Source organism: Phascolarctos cinereus, unplaced genomic scaffold (assembly GCF_003287225.1).
Source record: "Phascolarctos cinereus isolate Bilbo 61053 unplaced genomic scaffold, phaCin_HiC Scaffold_8;HRSCAF=390, whole genome shotgun sequence".
NCBI classification, from domain to species: Eukaryota; Metazoa; Chordata; class Mammalia; order Diprotodontia; family Phascolarctidae; genus Phascolarctos; species Phascolarctos cinereus.
Genome location: NW_027556291.1, coordinates 28,747,869 through 28,769,953, shown reverse-complemented (window position 1 = coordinate 28,769,953; position 22,085 = coordinate 28,747,869). Strand labels below are relative to the sequence as shown.

General features: G+C 47.5%; 1 protein-coding gene across 2 annotated transcripts in view; it reads left to right on the top strand.

The window, feature by feature from the left end:
• PASD1 (PAS domain containing repressor 1) overlaps positions 1-18,700 on the top strand; it is a 101,718-nt gene extending 83,018 nt beyond the window's left edge. For both annotated transcript variants that reach the window (XM_078147804.1, XM_020975087.2), the window contains exons 16-21: positions 2,256-2,351; positions 3,950-4,198; positions 10,044-10,241; positions 10,619-10,815; positions 16,054-16,207; positions 18,465-18,700. In XM_078147804.1, coding sequence (XP_078003930.1) covers positions 2,256-2,351; positions 3,950-4,198; positions 10,044-10,241; positions 10,619-10,815; positions 16,054-16,207; positions 18,465-18,596 — 1,026 coding nt within the window. In that variant the 3' untranslated portion in view covers positions 18,597-18,700. The remainder of the gene's footprint in view (positions 1-2,255; positions 2,352-3,949; positions 4,199-10,043; positions 10,242-10,618; positions 10,816-16,053; positions 16,208-18,464) is intronic.
• The last annotated feature ends 3,385 nt before the right edge of the window (positions 18,701-22,085 follow it).

Genomic DNA, 22,085 nt, shown 5'->3' with positions numbered 1-22,085 from the left:
TCAAAGATTGTGAATTTCCACAATATTAGATATATACCCAGTGAAGTAGAAATGCCTCAATGCAGAGCTTGGCAAGAACTTAATGCTGTTTTCCATCTGTATTACTGACCTCCCCACCACTGCAACTACCACCACCACTGCAACTACCACCACCACCGCAACTACCACCACCGCAACTACCACCACCACTGACAACATCACCACCACCACCGCAACTACCACCACCACCGCAACTACCACCACCACTGACATCATCACCACCACCACCGCAACTACCACCACCACCGCAACTGCCAACACCACCGCAACTGCACCACCACCGCAACTGCCACCACCACTGACAACATCACCACCACCACCGCAACTACCACCACCACGCAACTACCACCACCCGCAACTGCCACACCACCGCAACTGCCACCACACTGACAACATCACCACACCACCGCAACTACCACCACCACCGCAACTACCACCACCACCGCAACTACCACCACCACCGCAACTACCACCACCACTGACAACATCACCACCACCACCGCAACTACCACCACCACCGCAACTACCACCACCACCGGAACTACCACCACCACCGCAACTACCACCACCACCGCAACTACCACCACCACTGCCAACATCACCACCACTGCCAACATCACCACCACCGCAACTACCACCACCACCGCAACTACCACCACCACCGCAACTACCACCACCACCGCAACTACACCACCACTGACAACATCACCACCACCACCGCAACTACCACCACCACCGCAACTACCACCACTGACAACATCAACCACCACCACCGCAACTACCACCACCACCGCAACTACCACCACCACTGACAACATCACACCACCACCGCAACTACCACACCACGCAACTACCACCACCACTGACATCACCACCACCACCGCAACTACCACCACCACCGCAGCTACCACCACCGCAGCTACCACCACCACCGCAACTACCACCACCGCAACTACCACCACCGCAACTACCACCACCACCGCAACTACCACCACCACTGACAACATCACCACCACCACCGCAACCACCACCACCGCAACTACCACCACCACCGCAACTACCACCACCACCGCAACTACCACCACCACCGCAACTACCACCACCACCGCAACTGCCACCACCACCGCAACTGCCACCCACTGACAACATCACCACACCGCAACTACCACCACCACCGCAATACCACCACCACCGCAACTACCACCACCACCGCAACTACCACCACCACTGACAATCACCACCAACCCACCGCAACTACACACCACCGCAACTACCACCACCACCGCAACTACCACCACCACCGCAACTACACCACCACCGCAACTACCACCACCACTGCCAACATCACCACCACTGCAAATCACCACCACCGCAACTACACCACCACCGCAACTACCACCACACCGCAACTACCACCACCGCAACTACCACCACCACTGACAACATCACCACCACCACTGACAACATCACCACCACCACTAACAACATCACCACCACCACCGCAACTACCACCACCACCGCAACTACCACCACCACCGCAACTACCACCACCACCGCAACTACCCACCACTAACAACATCACCACACCACCGCAACTACCACCACCACCGCATCTACCACCACCACCGCAACTACCACCACCACTGACATCACCACCACCACCGCAACTACCACCACCACCGCAACTACCACCACCACCGCAACTACCACCACCACCGCAACTACCACCACACGCAACTACCACCACCACCGCAACTACCACCACCACCGCAACTACCACCACCACCGCAACTACCACCACCACTAACAACATCACCACCACCACTAACAACATCACCACCACCACTAACAACATCACCACCACCACTAACAACATCACCATCACCACTGCAACTACCACCACCACTAACAACATCACCATCACCACTGCAACTACCACCACTAATAACAACGTCACCTCCCCCCCCCCACCCCAGCAGGTATTGTGCTGTGGCTTCCACTTCTTTCCTTTGGTGTGCCTGGAACCTGAGTATACTGTATGAGCTCAGGCAGGCCACGTTGATTTGCCCTATTGACTTGATATCAGAAAGCTATTTCTTCACATATCAGACCCCCTCCCCTCATTGTGAATGCTCTGAAATGGCTACCCCAATGGTAAAGGCAAGCAGTATGAAGCTTCTCATTCATTCCTGTCTCTGCTCTCTGTCCCTCCCCAGGGCCTGCAGTTTCCTCAGACCTTCACTGAGCATCTTGCCAGACACCTTGTGGCCTCAAGGAAAATGCCCATGGTATCCTCTCAACCAGAAGCTATGGTATTTTTCTTTCAACCTTATTTTCCTTCCAGATGAAGAGACACGTCATAGCATGAGATATAGCACAAGACAGAGTGAAATAACACACTTGGAGAAGGGGCTTTTTTTCATTTTTTTTTCTTTTTGCCTCTTAGCCTTTTATGCTTTTCCACTTCAGGTGAACCGGTCTAATGACACCAGTTGTTTCTAGCCTCTACACCCCATTTTAATTCTTCTTACTCAAACTGTTTTTAAACAGTCTCCTTTAAATTGTGACATGAGTTGACTGTGTTATCCCAGTTTGGAAGTGGGGAAGGGGATGGAGTAAGGGAATGTTGTTGACAGCCTGGTATTAAGTAACTTGCCCAAGTTCACACCATGTAAGCCAATGAACCAAGAGGAGAAGATAGGGAGGGAGAGAAGGAAAAGAAGGCTTTGAACAACCATGCTGCATCAGAGTCTCTAGTGGCGCTGAGCTTAGGCTGCAGGGTTAGCATGGTATCTGCCTTGTAGGCCTAGAGTCAGAGTGAGGACGAACTTCATTCTTGGAATCTGGAGATCTAAGTTTAAGGCCTGGATCTGACATTAGGGGCTGTGTGACCTTAGGCAAATTACCTTAATTCTCCCAACCTTTGGATCTGGGGCCATAAAAGCCAGATAATCATACTTGCCCTACCTGGCATTTCATAAACCTTTCAGTGCTTTAGAAATGTTTTTTGCAGCTTCTCTCCTCCCCTCTTGGGGGGGGGTGACATACAGTTTGGAAGGATGCATAGAATAAAAAGCCATGTTCCAACAGACACCTGCTGGATTAGCAGGCTCGAATCAGGGGTGAGCCATGGCCTCCTCCGCTTCTGAAGGCTGCTGCTGAGAGGGGGCAATCAGAGAGAATAGAATTCTTGCCCCTTCACATGGCAAGCAGAGACTTCCCCCCCATCCCAAGCCATCAAAATGCCACTTTCATGATGATTCATCTAAATGCTCAGCAAAGAGGCAATTTTCCAAGATGAACGTTAGATTTTTCAGAGTAAAAAGGAGAGGTATTAACTGAAACACTATAATTTATATTACCAACAAGAGAGCCAGATTAGATTCTGAATTTGCCTCAGTGGTGTTTGTGACCCCACCCGAGAACAAAACTTTGTGGGTTTCTTTCCTGCCTCTTTGGATGCTGTATTGTATAATGGAAAGACCTCTGGCCTGGCAAGGCAGGACACTTCCATTTCAGTGCTGGCTCTGCTATCAACTCACAAGTGTGTTCTCCTCTGAGCCTCAGTTTCCTCCTCTGTAAAATGGAGAAATTGGATGACATCTGTCAGATGACATGTAGGGTCCTTCTCAGCCCCAACATTTTAGAGTTCTTAGAGCCAAAAGGCCCCTTTAGAAGTCATCTAGTCCAGCACACTCATTTTACCAGACTTCAGGAAATAGAGACCTGGAGGGATTGGGATTGGCCTAGTGTCACAGTCAGGATTTGAACCTATGTCCTCTGCCTCTCCATGGGTGCCCTTTCACCATATCATACTGTCTCTTAGCACCTAAAAGACCCCCCATTTCCCTGGCCTGCATCTGGAAAGCATTGGGCCCAGCTTTTTCCAACCAGTGGCTTCTCTTTGCAGCCTCTACTCCCCTCTCCAGAGGAGCTTGGGGTGGTGCAGCAGCTCAAGGAAGACCTGAAAGGACAAACTCGGGCATTACAGGCTGACATCGAAACCCAGAAGCAGGAGCTCCATGCAATCAAGGACTGTCTGCAGACTGTGCAAGATCCTGACTTCCAAACACGTCAAGGGACGCTCGGCTCCTTTCCAGCAAAGACAACATCTGGCCTGCACCCCGAAGAGAGCACATCTCTTTCCTTGGCACTGCCTGTGTGTATAGTTCCATTTTCCTCCAGTGATTCACTTGTGTTCTGTGCATTCTCATTTCTAGCCCCAGGTCAAAGAATTGGGAAATAAGCCCTTTCTCTGCTTTAGCTCCCACTACGCATTCTTCTTTGGAGTGGCAGGAGGGTTGTCTGTACATGGGAGAAAAAAAGTCAGAGCCCCCACCTGGCCTTTCTTTGCCACATGGAAGCTCCCTACTTAGTGGTGTAGCTGATTCTGAGAGGTTTGTTGACAAATTGGAAGCAGCACATAGAGTGGGCTTCCAAAACGAAGCATGAGGCCTTGAAAGGGAAGCAACTTTGCTAGGGATTTGTTAGACTTCAAACCTGTCTGTGTTGCTTTTTCAGTCAGGACTGGCCAAAACAAATCATAGGAATGGTCGCATATGTGGTAGAGTCCTGTTTGGTGCTGAAAGAGATAAAGAGTTTATGAAAGACCCCATCCCTGCCCTCATGGAGCTTGTGGTCTAGTAGAGGGATGAGGCAGAGAGAAAGAGAGAGAGAGAGAGAAGAGAGAGAGGAGAGAGAGAGAGAGAGAAGAGAGAGAGAGAGAGCGCTTTTATGTATGATAAGTACATTAGAAGTACAGATCCAGTGCTTCAGAAGGTGGGAGAGAGCAAGTCAACAGGACTGAGGAAGGCGTGAGGAAAAATTCCATATGGGAGGGGAGGGAGCAACTGAGTTAGACTTGAAAGAATGGGTCCCCTAAGGACCCAGTGAGTGCCAAGATCAAAGGCATGGAGGCAGGGAGTTCAGGGCTTATTTGTGGGAGAGAGCAGTCTGGTTTGCTGCCCTGCGGTCCAGGCACACAGGTTACATCTCAGAAAGCTCTTCCTAGCTTGGACTCTCCTGAACTAAGTCATTTTCAAACTGTTTGACTTTTAAGGGTCCCCTGAAGGCATAGTTCCCTTTCCAATTCAATCAAGGAACTCATTTACCACTGGTAAAGGCAGCCGCTGGGCATGGCTGGGCATCTGTTAGTTAGTTTAACACCTCATTATCTTCTTTTTACTTTCTTTGATTGCATTCTGGGCTTTCTGATCGGGGAGGGGTCAGGAAGTGACCAAAGACAAATTCCTTTCTAGCTGTAACAGGCTTTGGAGAAATGAGGAGGAAAGAAATCGTGTTGGTTTTTCAGAAATGCTGCATTTTGAGGGAGGTCAGTCTCCACATGTGGGGGCAAATTGACACACAGTTTCAAGGTAATGCAGGCCAGCTACCTTGTAGAGAATAGTCCAGCATAATGCACAAAGACACTGTGGGATTATCCGTGTTGATCAAAATGAACCCATTCTCCCAAATCTGGTGGGGACTCGGGTTCCTCCCAGCTAGATTATCGGCAGTGTGCTCTTGAGCCTCTTCGGCTGAGCTGCTGGGGTGGGTTCGTTATCTCCTTTGGCCCTCAAGTCCCAATGTGGGCCAGGGTTAGGCATACCAGACCACTAGGCAAGGGAACATCCAGGAATCCAGGTCAGGGTTCGTAAGGTCATAGGATCCTAGACCCTAGAGCCAGCAGGGACCTGAGAGCTCTTTGAACCCATCTCCCTCATGCTACAGTGGCAGCCCAGAGAGAAGTCACTTGCTCAGGGGCACACAGCTAGAAAGTTTTGGAGGTAGGATTGGAACCCAAGTTTTCCTGACTCCCATGGCCAACCTGTCTCCACTTTGCCACATTCCTCCTATGCAAATGCAAAGAATAGTAGCTATGGCAAACAGGAAGCCAGGTCAAGACCACAAAGCATCCAGCAAAGCTCTAAGATCACTGGAGAGTAGTTCTAGACTGTGAGGTCCCACTTGCCCCTAAAAGTCTCCCCTGTTGTCCTGGAAGTGCCTGAAATTCCCACCACTGGGGTCAGTGCCTCAGCTTTCAGTGTCTCCTCACTGAAGTCCTGGCTAAAGATGTACATATATGTGTCCTAGGATGTAAACATTCACAAACTATGCTGGATTATTTTCTCAAACAAGTTAGCTGTCATGTAGCAGGGAATGGGAGATGAGGACGGCTAAATGAGTAAGGAAAAAGGCCAAGGCTGGGGAGGCCTGAGGAGGAGGCCTCAATACGGGAGCTTCAGGCTGACACTAGGTATGGGGAACCCTAAGAAAGGAGAGTGGGTGGGCACTGAAGGCACTCTGTCTGCTGAAGATGGGGCCTGAGTCCACCAGAAACCTTCTGGGGGAGAGAAAACCCAAGCAATTGGACTTTTCCCCCAATTGATGGATGATAAAGCAGCAGACATGAGCAGTGAGTGAGCAGCACCCAGCCACCAGACTGAGTTTGGACCAGTTGGGTTTCCTATTAGCTCAAAATCCAGGGTCATCTCAGAGTTCATGTGATAGAAGTTGTTGATAGGAATATCTCTCTCTCTTTCTCTCTCTCTGCCTCATCCCTTTACTAGACCACAAGCTCCATGAGGGCAGGGATGGGGTCTTTTCTAAACTCTTTATCTCTTCCAGCACCAAACGAGACTCTACCACATATGCAAATATTCCTGTCAGTAACAATCACCTCCACTCTCAGGTCCCTAGTGCCCTAAGGCTTACCAAGCACTTGCCTTCCCCCAGTAGGGAGGCCAGCAAGCAAGCTGCAGGTGGCCCTTCTTTCTTGTGTCTTGGCAACTTCACATTTGGTGTTTGGGGATGAACTCCAAAGGAATTGGTCTAACATTTGGAAACCACTTAAGATGAAGTAGGGGGAAGGGTGGAGGTGATGCTGGTCACCAGGAGTATAGGGAAGGTATGGAGGCCTGCTTTTGTTGGGTGGATGTTGTTGGGTTTTTTTTTCCCATTAAGTCTTTGAAGCTTACGTTTCAAAGAGATTAAATGTCTGTGTTAAGGTTTGCAAAGCTCTTTACAAATAGTATTATCTCATTTGATTGTCACAACAACTCTGTCATTATTCCCATTTTACAGATAAGGAAGTTGAGGCTGAGAGGCTAAGTGACTTGCCCAGGGTCACACAGCTAAATAAGTATCTGAGAAAGGATTCAAACTCCGGTCTCCCTGACTCCTAGGCCAGCAAAGGTCCACTGTGCCACCTAGCTGCCTTAGTTTTAGACAAGCAAAGAGGCATGTCCTATCACTGATCGTGCCTTACCAAACCTGAACCCCAGATCATTCTTATTATCTGACTCCTTTGCTCCTACTCACATGTTACTGAAAGGAGCTGGAGGAAGTCAGGAAACCTTGCCTATTGAATTGGCTACAAATTTATGGTATCTAGTCTCTGTCTGGCCCTTGGGCAGCAAGGCAATCCTTCTACTGCTCTCAAATTGTTTTTCTGGCCCCCTCACCTCACTGAAGGTTCTCTCTCTTCCTGTCTCTTATGATGCCCCCTCCCCTTGCTCCCTATTCTCAGCAAGCTTCTCCTCCCCTCTTCTTTACCTCACATCTCTTTGCCAATGGACTCCCTCCCTTTCTTCTTGCCAAAGCTATGCTCCCTTCATATGTACGCTCCATCCTCCCATCTTTTCCAGCTGATTGCCCCACCAGCATCCCCACTCTATCTAATAATCTCTAATCTCTCCCCATTTACTGGTTCCTTCCCGTTGCTGACAAGCACTCTCGAATCTCCACTGTTCAGAAAACCTTCACTTGGACCTCCCATTCTGTCAAGTTATCATGCTAGATCTCTCTTCTCTGATAAGCTCCTTGAAAGAGTTGTTTATTCCCTGTGCCTCTCTTGTCCTCTCATCATCCTTCCAGTCACCCAGGCTCCAAACCTAGGTTTCGTCCCCGACTCCTCACTTGTGCTCACCCTATATATCCAATCTGTTCCAAGTCTTGTAGTTTCTACCTTCATAACATCTGTCAAATCTCTCTCTCCTCTGACACTGCTCCTACTCTGGTGCAATTCCTCATCACCTCATGCCTTGCTTATTGAAATAGCTGCTGGTGGGTCTGCCTGCCCCAAGTCCCTCCCTACTCCAATGCATCCCCCATGCAGCCACCAAAGTAATCTTCCTAAAGTGCAGGTCCAGTTATGGTGCACACCCTCCCCTGCCTCCAGCAGATATACTCAAATTCTTATTACCTTCAGGATTAAATATAAAATCTTGGATTTGAAAGCTCTTCACAACCTGGTTCCTTCCTACCTTTCCAGTCTTCTTGCACCATACTCCTTTCCACACACTGACCCAGCTACACTGACTTCCTTTCTGCTTCTTGCACATGGCACTCCATTACTCCACATGTCTACGTCTTTGTCCTGGTTGCTCTCTGTGCCTGGAATGCTCTTGCTCCTCACTGCCACTTCTTGGCATGTATGATTTCCTTTAAGACTTAGTCATTCCTGCCCCACCCCCACCTGTTAGTGTCTTCCCCTCTAGAGTTTTTTTATATTTCCTCTGTGTGTGTGTGTATAAAAATTACACACATGTAGAATATATACACACATGTATAATTGGAATGTGAACTCCTTGAGAGCAGGGATTGTTTTTTGCTTTTCTTTGTGTCTCCATACAGTGCCTGGCACATAGTCAGTGCCTAATAAATACTCGCTGATTGCTTGATGTTACACTGATGCAAAGTGTAACCAGTTTTCCTATTCTTTGTTTTTTTGTTTTGTTTTGGTTTTTTGCAAGGCAATTGGGGTTAAGTGACGTGTCCAGAGTCACACACTAGTGAGTGTTATGTGTCTGAGGCTGGATTTGAACTCATGTCCTCCTGACTCCAGGGCCGGTGCTCTATCCACTGCGACACCTAACTTCCCTTCTGTTCCTTGTTTTGGATGGTGAATGATCCAGTAACCCAGTAAAGAAGTCACAGGACTGTGCTGATGGGGTCTCCTATAAATATGTTGTCTAATCTCAGTTGGGCTCTCACTGCAGCGAGGCAATCCTTTTATTCCTCCCTAATCGGTTTCTGATCTCACTGCCCACAAAAGCTTTTCCCAATCTTCTCTTTCCTCCCCAAGCCTCCCACTCTCTTAGCTGAGGACTTTATCCCTTTCTTTCCTGAGAAAATTGAGCTTCCTTTTCTTTCCTTCTCTTTGTTTCAAGTCCCCTTGACATCTCCCCATACTCTCTCTTCCCTTCTTCCGCTTTCTGACAGTGATTTGGCCTTTCTCTTTACCATGGCCACCCTTTCTACGCGTGGTCTTGATCTTATCTCCCCCATCTTCTCCAGCAGATTGCCTCTTTCATCACCTCCCCCATCTTCTCCAGCAGATTGCCTCTTTCATCACCTCCTCCATCTTCTCCAGCAGATTGCTTTCATCACCTCCTTCATCTTCTCCAGCAGATTGCCTCTTTCATCACCTCCCCCATCTTCTCTAGCAGATTGCTTTCATCACCTCCCCCATCTTCTCCAGCAGATTGCCTCTTTCATCACCTCCCTCCATCCTCCAGTCTAAAAGCACTTCTTTTCTACTAGTTCTTTCTCTTCTGCTTGAAATTACCCAAGTGTCACAGTAGGCACTTAATAACTGTCTGTCCTAATTCATGCACCCCACCCCACTCCCCACCATTAAAATCTTCACCAAGTCCTACCATACCCTCGATGAACTCCACTGGCTCCCGTTGCCTCTAAGATAAGGTGTAAACTCCTGTGTTTGGCTTTTAGAGCCCTTCACAGCCTGAGCCCGCCCTCTCTTTCTCTTCAGGCTCATTACATTCATCACTCACCTTTCCCCTACTCTCTAGTCTAGCCAGATTGGCCTTTTCTCTGTTTCTCAGCCATTGCATTCCATTTCCCATGTCATCACCCATTTTGATAACCAGAATGTATTCCCTGAGAAGTTGGACCAGTGTTGGTTGGTAACAGGTCACATCAAGGTTAGTGCTATTTGGAAGTGCAGCCTTGGGCTTTTCCCCACCTTTCTCCTCCCCACCCAGATGCCGTTACAGCCACCTGCACCATTGAACTTCAAGCTTCCCAAGCCCCTGAAACCAAAAAAGGCATCCCAGCGGCGAACTAAAGTACCCAAGACAGCAACAAAATCCCAGCCTAATTTCGTGGAGCCCAAACCTTACAGAAGCTCAACTATACCTTCAGTCCAGTACCTTGGGGAGCCTTGCATTTCTCCCAGCCAGGTAAGGTAAAGCCACTCACATAGCTTGGGAGCTGGGGGAGCCCAGTTTTCCAGGAGTTCTGTGAACCTTGTATTTGTGGGGATGTGGCCTCAGGGCATACGATTCTACCTTTGGTCTACTAGTAGTTTCCAGCTCGGATTTTGGGAGTCCGTGGATTGCACACTTACTTGCGTATGCATTTGGCTCTTGGACAGGGAGCCAGACCAGCCTACCCAGGTGTGTAGGGGTCCATGCAGTCTCTGAGCTGGGCACCAACACCCATAGATAGAAAGGTGAGAGGGACATTTCGTTATGAAGCCGTGATGACATGTCAGCTTTCGTCATGTGATTTTGCCTACTGTTTCATCAATAATTAGAAATCTCTTTTGTCTCTGAAGCAACAGCAGCAGCAGCATCATGTGATAAATGAAAATGAGATACAAGAAATATGTGTGCAAGAGAACACTAGCATCTCCATGCCTCTCTATGGTGACCCCATGTTGTTTTCTGAGACATACTCCATCACAGTTTCAGCCGAACTGCCCATTGATTTCATTCAACAGCCGATTGAGTATGAACAAGACATCACCCTTGGGTAAGACGTTTGTGGGCTGGTGGCAGTGTTACTGGGTGGGAAGCCAGGGGGTTATTTCTCTGTCTCTTCCCTTACCTTCAGTTCTGCTGGGATACTCTCCTGTCTCTCTGACCTCATCTTCTCAGTCTCCTTTGCTTCTACTGTCCTCTCATCCAGTCATCCAGATCACTCCCCCCACAACCATGCCTTGTTCAAGACCCCCTACTGTTTTCTGGCTACCCTCTCCTTCTTGGCAACCTCATCAGATCCCATGGATTTCATTCTCATCTCTAAGCAGATGACTCCCAGTCCTGCATATCCAGCCCCTAGTCTCATCCCTGATCATCAGGTGATGGCATCCACATGGCCGACTGAATGTCTCTCTTTGAGATTTCATACTCAACATGTCTAAAACACAACTCATTCTTTTTGTCCCAAGTGCTCCTGTCTACCAGCCTTCCCTATTTCTGTCTAGGGCATCACCATTCTTCCAACCCCCAGCTTTGTGCCATCAGCATTAACCTCAGTATCTCGCCCCACATAGCCAAGAAGCTGGCTGAATTTTGCCATTTCTACATCCACCCCTCTCAGCCAGCCCCTTCTCTCTACTCACACAGCCCTCAACTCTCTTTTAAATTATTGGAATGGCCTCCTAATTGCTGTCCCTGCCTCAAGTCTCTCCCCACTCCAGTCCTTCCTACATACTGCTGCCAAAGTGATTTTCCTGAAGTATAGATCTGACCATGTAACTCAATATATTGCCTCTAGAATCAAAGATAAATTCCTTTGCTTAGCTTGTGAAGCCCTTCAGAACTTTGCCCCCACCTCTCTTTCCAGCCTCACTGCACATTCCTCCTCCTGTTGCACTTGGCAGCCCAGCCAAGCTGGCCTCCTCTCTGTTCCTCACTCACTATACTGCCTTTCCTACCTCCGTGCCTGGAATGTACTTCCTGTTTACATCCCGGAATCATTTTCCTCTAAGACTCAGCTGAAACACCACCTTCTACGTGAAGTCTTTCCTGCTCTCTGCCCTCCCTATTGTATTTAACTATTTTGCATTTATTTTCTTTTTATGTATTTCGTATATTCTTAGGCAACTATTGTTCAGGTTGCCTTCCTTATTACAAGTAGGAACTGGTTTATTTGTATCCCCAGATAGTAGCACAGTACCTGGCACATAGTAGGCGCTTAGTAAATACTTGTCAATTGATTTTTTTTAATTGTTCTGAGCCTCAGTTCTTTTACCTTTCTGATGAGCTCTGGGACTAAATAATTTTTCGAAGTCCTTTCTAGCTCTGAGAATTGCTAGTTCTATGATGTTTGATTGTTTAGACCAGGGGTGGGGAACCTTCGGCCTCAAGGCCACATGTAACCCTCTAGTCCTCAAGTGCGGCCCTTTGACTGAATCCCAACTTCACAGAACAAATCCCCTTAATAAAAGGATTTGTTCTGGGAAACTTGGACTCAGTTAAAAGGCCACATCCGAGGACCTAGAGGGTCACATGTGGGGCATAAAGTGAGGTAGAAAAAAGGTAGCAGGATGGTATCTGACCACCCTAGAAAGAGGATGGCTTAGATTGAAGCATACTATTTGCTATTTTTTTCTTCTGTTGTGTTTTGTTTCCTTTTTCTGTTGGTTCCTCCTATTAGTTCTAATTCTTACTTACACCATCACTAATGTGAAAATATGTTTAATAGGAATGTATACGTATAGCCTATATCAGATTGCACACCATCTTGGGGAGGGTGGTGAGGAGGAAGGGGAGAAAAATTTAAAACTCAAAAGCTTATGGAAGTGATTGGTGATAATTCAAAATAAATTAATAAAAAAAAAAAAAAAGAGGATGGCCTTGTCTTTACCCTAAGGCACTGATCATGAAACTTTGCTATGCCCTCCAGGCCAGTGGTCCATGGAGGCCCTCTCTGGTGCTTGCCCCATATATAGTGGGGAAGCTGAGTGAAATCCTTTCTCATCTTATCCCAGCAGGGATAAAGAGCTTTTCGTGAAGGAAACCTTCACTCATGTTAGTGGTAACTGATGCACAAAACGACTTCAGCTCAGCCCAAATTCATGTTGATTTGGATTACACTGCATGTCAGCTTTGAGATTCACAGTTAGTTTGTTTCTGGCAGTCCTAAAAGATGTTTGCTCTGAGTTTGGAAAGTTTTAGAAGAGAAATAGCTACAATTTGGTTATTATTTGATCATTCTTTTAAAAAAAATCTTATTTCTTGTGTAATTTGGCTCCCTGAAGTTAATTGGTTTCTTTCCTTATATTGCTGCCTATTAGGGAAATCAAATGGTGTGACTTATTTCTACCCTCTTAGGCTTTGTCTCTAAAGGCCAAGTGAGATCACTGATATGTGACATTCACAAGGCTGAGCTGGAGAGGCATCCTCCAAGTATGAGCTATGTCCAGCTGCCCCTTCTCCCCTCTGATTGGTACACCTAGCCCCCAGGATCGGGCAGTCTCCCCAGAACAGCCCTAGCAGGCTTCCAACTGACCAAGTGCATCTTAGTCGTGGCCTTTTTCTGGTGGTTGGATCAAAACATAAGGCCCATTTTGTTCTGATCTTTTGGAAATTATTGAAAGTTATCTCCCTGTAAGAAATGGGAAGAAGTGAGGATGAAAATATCTGGCGGATTAGTAACTAGACAAAAATTGGTATCCTTTTAAGATGTAGAATTAACCAAGTCAATGAAGTTTTGAAAAATTATCAGAGATCCAGTTGATGTCCCCAAATAAGGACAGAGTTGGGCCCTTCATATAGCAACCAAACTGCTCTGCTGGGGCTCATAGCAGCCCAGGCTGAAGGTACAGAGTATGTGGAGCAAAGTCTTCCATTTCTCCAGGCAAACTTGGATGCACTTCTGGTGACCAGGATAGATCAAGTGATGGTTTCTACCCACCCCTGCCAGTTAGCCAGAGGGAGTGGGTTTAAACCACTAGCAGAATAGCCATCTGTGCTTAAACAGACCCAGCCAGGCTAATGAGTGGAGTCCTAGAGAGTGACACAATGAATGTGGCCAGGTTCTCTGCCCCCTACCAGACAGTAGAAGTCCAGTGGGCCTTTGGAGTATTGGTCCATTAGTTTGAATAGGAGTCTACCACCTTCTTTCACCATGTCGAAGTTACGCATTAGAGATGGGGCGATGTCAACTCCTTACCCTGCTTTCTGGGGCTCAATTCCAGAAGGCTTTTAGACTTTTTCCTCAGCCTATCTTAAAATCTGAGGATAATGACACTTTGTACTGTCTACTGAAAAGAACATGGCTGGAAGCCAAAGTCAGGAGTGCCCAGAGTTTGGGCTCCCAGCTCTTCCCCTAAGTAACTGGATAACTTCTGCTCCTTCCCTTGGAGGATACCTAATTAGCACTCACATCCATATGGTGCTTGCGAGCTTGCTAAACGGGTTTTTTTCTTTTCATTCTGGCTCTCCCTATCTTACCCAGGCTGGAAGTATAGTTGCCTGGGCCTCATCTCCCTACTGATTGGCAAGAGAGCTTTGACCTGCTGTTTCTGCCCTGGACTGGTTTGTCCCTCCTGGTGGGGGGTGGCCTGGTGACCACCGTTCCCAGGGGCTCACACTGATACCAGACTTAGCCCTACTGGACCTCAAAACTCTTGACTTCAGGCAGTCCACCAGCCCCAGCTTCCCCAGTCCAATTACAAGTCCAGGCCCACATGGCCCACATGAAGAGCTTTCCTCCAAAGGGCAGTGCGAGATAAGAAGGGCAAGTATCAATACCCCCATTTTACAAATGGAAACTGAGACTTCAAAAGGCAAAGTAACTTGTGTGAATTCATATAGTAAGTACTAGAGTAGGACCTGAACCCAGGCCTTCAACCTCCCAGTCCAGTGTTCTTTCCATTGGTTCCCATGATCATTTCCCCCTCATTAGGAAACAATAAGCCCTGCCCACATTCCCTTAGTACTAGGTATGAGCATATATTGTTATCATGTAGCTTCTGCCCATTTGTTGGTGGATGCCTTGTATTCTCCCAGTGAGATGCACGTAAGCTCCTTGAGGGCAGGAACTGTTTTCATTTTTGTCTGTGAATCCCCAGCACCTCCCCTTGTGCTTAATTGAACTCATTGAATGAGTGATTGAATTTCCTGTGAAAGCACTTAGAAACAAGTTTGGTTAAGGCCATTTAAATATACCTGTGATTCTCCAGTCCGTGGTGTAGAGCAGGCCTGCAGAGTTTATGGCCCACAGGTTGTACATTGCGCAGGCCTGGGGTAGAGGCTTGCCCGGGTGATTTAAACATTCATGGGCAAGGCTCATGTGCATTTAGGAGAATGGAAGAGTCTATTTTGAAGTCAAGACTCTAAGGCTTTGTGTGGAGTATGAGAATTCAGAAATTTTTGAAAAGAAAGACAAAAAAGTCTGAGACACTGTGGTGTGGGAGAAAAAACACTGGATTCAATGAGTTTCTACTTTATCACTTTACTGTAGTCACATAGGGAGTTAAGTTACTGACCCTCCCAGGCCTCAATTTTCCTATCTAATCTGTGAAAAGAAAGGGTTGGCTCAGATGATCTCGAAGTTCCCCTGTGGCTCCCAGTGCCTGATTCTACATTTTCTCCTAACCAACCTATATGGGGTGGGTAGAGTAGCTATTAGTATCCTTTTTTTGCAGAGAAAGGAACCAGTATCCTTGGGAGTCAGAGTAACTACCCCAGAGTACACTGGGAGCTCACGGGGGAGGCAAGCCTGACATCATAGTCCATGTGAATTTCTCCCACTGCCTCAAGGACGAGACTCTGCTACTTGTCAGTGGGCACATCTGTTCCATCTCCTCCTTTCCCAAGAACCAAATCATCACCGTGACCCACAGCTTGGAGATTAGTGACATCTTGTGTCCCAGGACAGCTTGATCTTGTAGACTCACTTAAACATGACTGGCAAGCCTTCATTGAGATAGAGAAATTTACATGTGCCTCAAGCATGTATTGGCAATAGTCTGAGAATGTTGATAAAATATATTTTTAATAGCATTTAATGGTGATGGTCTGAGACCGCTGATAAAACCTTTTTAATAGCATTCAATGGTGATGGTCTGAGGTTGTTGATAAAACATATTTTTAATAGCATTTATGGTTGATGGTCTGAGGTTGTTGATAAAACCTATTTTTAATAGCATCTGTTGGCAGGGATCTGAGATGGTTTGTGGAAACATTTTTAATAACAGCACGGGGTTTAATTTCTGAGTTAATACCTGCATATCACTTATACTCCTTTCCGCTCCTACAGGTTTCTCCAGGATGATCGGCTTCTGCCTTCTCCTTCAGCATTTACTCCCGCCATGTTCATTCCCACCACTGACTTAGCCATCCTCGACACACAGCAGCTCCCTGTCCATCAGTGGCAGCCACCCCAGGTCCCCCAGAGTGAGGTCTGCCTTCAGGTAATATCTTCAGAAGGAGCGAACTGGCCTTCTGCTTTTCAACCCACTCCTTTCTGATCAGCAGTGAGGTCTGGGCAGGAGAGGCTAGGGTGAAGAAGGGACCCCTCAGTGGCTAAGTGGATGTGGCTCTAGGACTCAGTGCAGCTGTAAATCTGCTGTCCCCAAGGTAGCTTTGTGTTCCCATAGAGGTAGGCCCTCCCTGCTTTAAAGACACCTACTCAGATTTCATAATCTGGACCTTACTTTTTTTAAAGGCCAATAATTCACAGTTGTCAAGTGGCAAATGCCCCTTGAATGGAAATCTAAACATCTATGACTTTACCAAAGGTTTCATCCCAGGGCTTTTTTAACTAATGAGCCCCTGCTATTACATTTCAAATAAGATGCAGCTCTCCAACCTTTGCAGAAACACCCAGGCACAAAAGGAATCAGCCTTGTGTTTTTGGAGCATTGTAGCTTTAGAATAGGCCTCTGAGGTCATTAAGTCCAGCCCGTACCTGTACAGAAGTCTGCCCCCCCCAACCCATCTCTGAGAAGTGGTCCACTGGTCTCTAGTAATGGGGAGCTCATGACTTACCAAGCCAGTTCATCTCCTCTTTGGACACACATGGCCAGGAAGTTTTCCCTTATGTTGAGTAGGGATTTGTCCTCTCGGTATCATCTGCCCAATGTCTCCGGTTCTGTTCTCTGGGACCAAGAAGACCGAGCCTAAACGTTCCTATTCCATGGGGAAGATCTTCTCCCAGTTCATCATCCCCAGTTCCCCCAACCAATCCTTCAAACGTGGCGTCTCATTTCCTCCCAATTTTCTTTCCTCCATCCTCAAGCTTGATGGTTTGACCTTGCCTTGGAAATCAGGCTGACTGTGGCAAGTGAGCTTCAGGGGCAGCTCTCAGTGATTCTGGGGGAGACAGAACTGTTTGCCAAGAGAGCATTTGCTTTGGCTGAGCAGGTTACACCTGAGGGGCTACCATGAGGGACTGGTGGCTTCAGCCTGAGTGAGGTCTCCTCCCCCCAAAAAAAGACCCTGCTGAAGAAAGATTCTGTCATGGGTACAACAGATTCTCACTGAACATTTATACACTTAACAGCCTTTATACACTTAACTAATTGAAGTCTACTCTTAGAAATAGTGTTTCTTGCTGTCCCTGGACATGCCAACCCTGTCAGACTGAAGTCTAAACAAGATTGACGGGCCAGGGTGGGGACGGGGACAGGGTGGAAAAGGGCAGTCTGCCTTAATGATGTCTGAATTAGAGCATGCTAAAGCATGACAGCTCTCCCACTAACACCAACTTGGTTAGCAAAGGGCAGTACAGAAAGGGCTGGACCAAGTCAGGTTCCACAGATCAGTTTTAATAATGAGAGAAACCAGGGATTCTTCATCTAGCATTCTTGTTTGTTGGTGAGTATATTGCCACAGGACTGTTTGAAAGCTGTTTATTCTCCTAATAGTCTACCTGCAAGCTTACTTTGCTTGCCAAATCCCACTGTCCTTGATAGCAAACTAGGAAATTTCATTCTGTCCCTGTGGACTTTCAGCTTCCCAGTCAACATGGTCATAAGCCACCATCATGGCCTGCCAGTGCCTACTGTGCGCTCAGCCCTGCTCTCATGTAACTTACAGCCTCATTAGTGAGGCAGGATGAACACATGGCAAAGAATACAACAGAGCATCCTAGCTGGGTTACCCCAGGCAAGTCTCTTAATCTTGTTAAGCCTCAGTCTCCTCATCTTCAAAAGGGGATAACAGTAGCTAAAGGGCCTCCCTCAATAGTGAATGTGCTATAGCTTCTGTTAATACCTGTTCATCTAATGCTTTGATGGTTTGCAAAGCACTTTCATCAGAAGAACTCTGTAACGTAGATGGCCCAGGTGTTATTGTACCCATTTGACAGAGGAGGCTCAGGGGGTGAAGGGACTTGCCCAGGATCTCACAGGTAGGAAGTGACAGGGCCAGAATGCAATTCCAAGGAATGCTACATGCTCCATGAGCTTGGAGAAGGCAGTGACCAGGTGAAGGGCTGTGGGAGTGAGGGGGGGGAGGTGGACCTTTAAGCCCCAAAGAATGAGAAGTAAAGCATGTGACAGCAGAACCTGCCTCTTCTCCTCCGATGATCTCCAGGCCTAGCTTATCTAAAATGGCCCCAGTACGTCAAGGGTTCCCCATCCAAGATGGTGCTTCTTCAGATATCAGCCAAAGGAGCCAAAGGTATTGGGCCAAAGACTTCATCCTGCCCCATTTTTCTTTCTGCAGATTCATACTCCTGAGGCAGTCCAGGGAAGTCAGTCTCCAGGGATTTGCCAGGCACCCCAAGTATTACAGTCACCCTCCATGGGCTGTTTCCTGAATCCTCAGCAGCCCAACACAGAGCTGTCCGACATATAGGCTCCATGAGAGCCAGGGCTGTGGTGACAAGAGGCTAGAGCCCATGGAAAAGCGAGTCAAGGGGAACAGAAGCTCCTGGAGCAGAAGAACCAGCCCAGAAAGAAGGGGACTCTGGGATGGGAGGGGGTGGGGTCGGGGTGGGGATGGGGCAGGGGTGAAAGACTGGCACAGGGTAAAAGTGCCAGGGGTGCTCTGGGGGATGCAGTACCAGGACTTGCTTTCTTTTCCTGGTGTAACATTTCCTTAGTATTTAAAACTAGAGAGTACATTTCTTTAAGTAATGATATAAAAAAAGGCATCTACTCAGTGATGTGACCTAGAACTTGAAACTGTGAGTAGCTACCATCCATCTCTCCCAACACAAACACACACACACACACACACACACACACGTGTGCACACATACACACTCATGCGTGCACACACGCGCGCGCGCACACACACACACACACCACACACACACGGGTTTAGGCATGTTGCAGTTTTGCAACACTAGCTAGAGTTGCTATAGCCCTTCTGGGAATCCCTTTCCCTTCAAAGTCAATCTTTCAAAGTCCTTAATGACCCAGAGGCCAAGGTGATTCCCATAGGTGTGCTGCCATCTCATTCACCAAAGCTCCTGGGACCTGGGCTTGGATTCATTCCTAAGCCAAGCACCCATCACTTTGGGAAGATCCTGCTGGAGCCTACCGGGCATTGAAATGCTCAACCACCTGCCAGTTCAGCGAGCAAGAATTTAGGGCTTTGGAGATTCATAACAATTCACTGTGAATTTTAGACCAGCTTCTGGAACACAAACTGTAACAAAGCAACAGGATTGTACTTAAATGTTATGTAGAGAACTCTTTTTCTTCAGGGAGTGGTAAGTTATAGCTTGCTTCATATATGTTGCTTTATTTCTCATACCTCAGTCCCATATTGTTTTTCCAAATCATTGGATAACGCTGCTAATTTAACACCACTCATGCCTGAAATCCTTATTCTTGTCAACAAAACTGTTGCATTTGGATTTTGATGTGCAAGTCCACCTGGTGGCCAGGTGCCGGTCACCTCTGCAGCTGGCAGCAACTTTAGGCCACCAAGACCTGCCAGCTACGACTTTAGCAATTCAGGAGTTGTACTGTAGTCGGTTTTACATTTTCCTGTAAATGTTCATTGTTTTGAATTGAAATAGTTGCTCTTTGGTGGGTATTTTTGTCCAGTGTTCCCAATGTTAGTGTATTTGCAAAAGAAATGGGTTTCTCTTTCTGAAGTGATTGCATAGTGTGCAACCTATTCAAACAACCCACGTTATTAAAGAATATTTCTGGTGTTTGTAAATCTGCGTAAAGAAGTAATTGTTTATATTTGATGCCAAATTCATAAGGCAGTACCATTGCCGGAGGTAGAGAAAGGATGCTTAACTGCTTGGCTAAAATGTTGTGGTGGCATCAGTGGAGAGACTGGGCCAATGGGAAACTGATTTTGGGAATAAGGGCCAAAGGCTGGGGTTCCTGAAGCAGGCCTGCTCCTTGATTGTGAACAGGGGAGAAGCACCCATTTCTGTAGCTTTCATCCCAGCCCTGAGAGGCAGATAATGAATGCATCATCTTTGTTTTTTAGCCTCAGAGAGCTTGGGTGACTTGCCCAGGGTCATGTGACCAGTAAGGCCTCGAGGCATAGAGTTCGAGGCCAGATCTCTCCTTCTCTCCCAAGTCCGGTGCGCTTTTCACCTGACATCTGGAGGGTGGTCTGTGGTCTTCAGAGCCCTGGGATAGTCATTGTCTTCCTTGATCTTTACTCCAGCTCCAAAGTAAGCAGGCTGGGGACAATTAGCTCCCTTTTACAGATAAGAAAATTGAGGCTCAGGAAAGTGGTGAGTTTTCTAGCATGGCCAGTTAGTGACAAGAGTCAGGGTCAGCAGCCAGGCCTTGTGCTTGGAGAACTTTGCTAGATCTAGTTCTGAGGCAGTTGGGTAATGTAGTGGACAGGGCTGGCCCTGAAGTCTAGAAGTCCTGAATTTAAATTCTGCCTCAGTCACTTTAGTAGCTGTACAGCCTAGTCAGCCTCAGTTTCCTAATCTGGAAAGTGGGGATAATAATAGCACCTCCTTGCCAGAGGTGTTGTAGGATCAGATGAGATGCAGTAGTAGAGTGGGCTTGTCCTGTGAGCATTGGTCAGGAGTGCGCAGCTCAGAGAGGGCCAACCTCAGACATGGTCAACAAAGGCTGCACCCGTGTACCTGTGGAATGGGCAAAAGGGGGCGGAGTCTGTGCTTCAGGAAATACCCATCATGCCCAGTTGGCTTTGCTTCACTTGCTGGCATCTTACTCCCTTTGAAATCTCTAACCTGAGAAAAGGTTCAAGAGGCCCAAAGCAATCCCCCTTCCTGCCCTTCCTGCCCTGAAGAGCACAAACTGAAGAAATTTGTATACACAGCCTCCTCAGCTCCACCTACTGCCACAGGGCATAGTGGTCCTATGTCACAAAGGAGATAAAACCCAGTGTAGTACTTGAGAAAATCAACACAAGAGAGAAATCGTGGAAGTCATAGGGCTGCCTTCCATGATGGGGAGGCCCTCCCTCCGTCCCTTCCCATTGAATCAAGCTTATCCCAAGGGGGAAGGAGCAGGGGGCATATTTCAGAATGGTCTCCATGTGCTGATTTCAAGGTTAAACTCAGCCTTGACAGAAGGTACCTCCTCCAATCCCATGTGGTTGGGCCATGGGAGCCTGGAGAGTTTGGCAACATCAGTCTCTGACTGCTCCATGTGACCATTGTTGGTATCATGCTGCTGGCTGCTTTCTTAGCTGACACTGCCCCAGCGCAATGACAGACAGGAACATTTCTCCTACCCCAACTGGGCCCAAGCCCACTTTGCTCTAAGAGGCTCTGTTGTCAGCCTTCATTCCTAGGAGCACAGATCTGGAAATGGAAGACCTTAGAGATCATCTAGTACAACCTCATTTTACAAATGAGGAAACCGAGGCCCAAAAATGTTAAGAGACTTGCCCAAGGTCACATAGGTTGGGACTTGAATCCAAGTCCTCTGCCTTCGAATCGTGAGATCTTGGCCACTGTGCTACATTATATCATATAAGAAAAGAAAAGTGATCAGAGCAAGAAACAGCTACTAAGCACTGATGTGCTTTGTCATAACCATTGGTCGTTCCCAGGAATGATACAGCCTCCAACATGTTCCCTGTTGGGGGACAGGGGAGTGATGAGTATGCTTGACAGGAAGTAGCATCCATTATACATGTAGTGCAGATGGTGACGTGGCTCATGGTGACTTGGGTTCAAATCCAGGTCCCTCTTACCACCCATGTCACCTTGGGGAAGTCAACCTTCCTGAGTCTGTTGCTTCCTTTGCAACATGTGAGGCTTGGGCCTAGCTCAACCCTAAGCTCCCTATGACTAAAATGCAGCTAGCTTACAGGGAATAAAAGAAGCTGGGTCGAAATAATGTAAGTTCTAAGGCACTGAAGACGTTTGGGAAACTTAGCTAG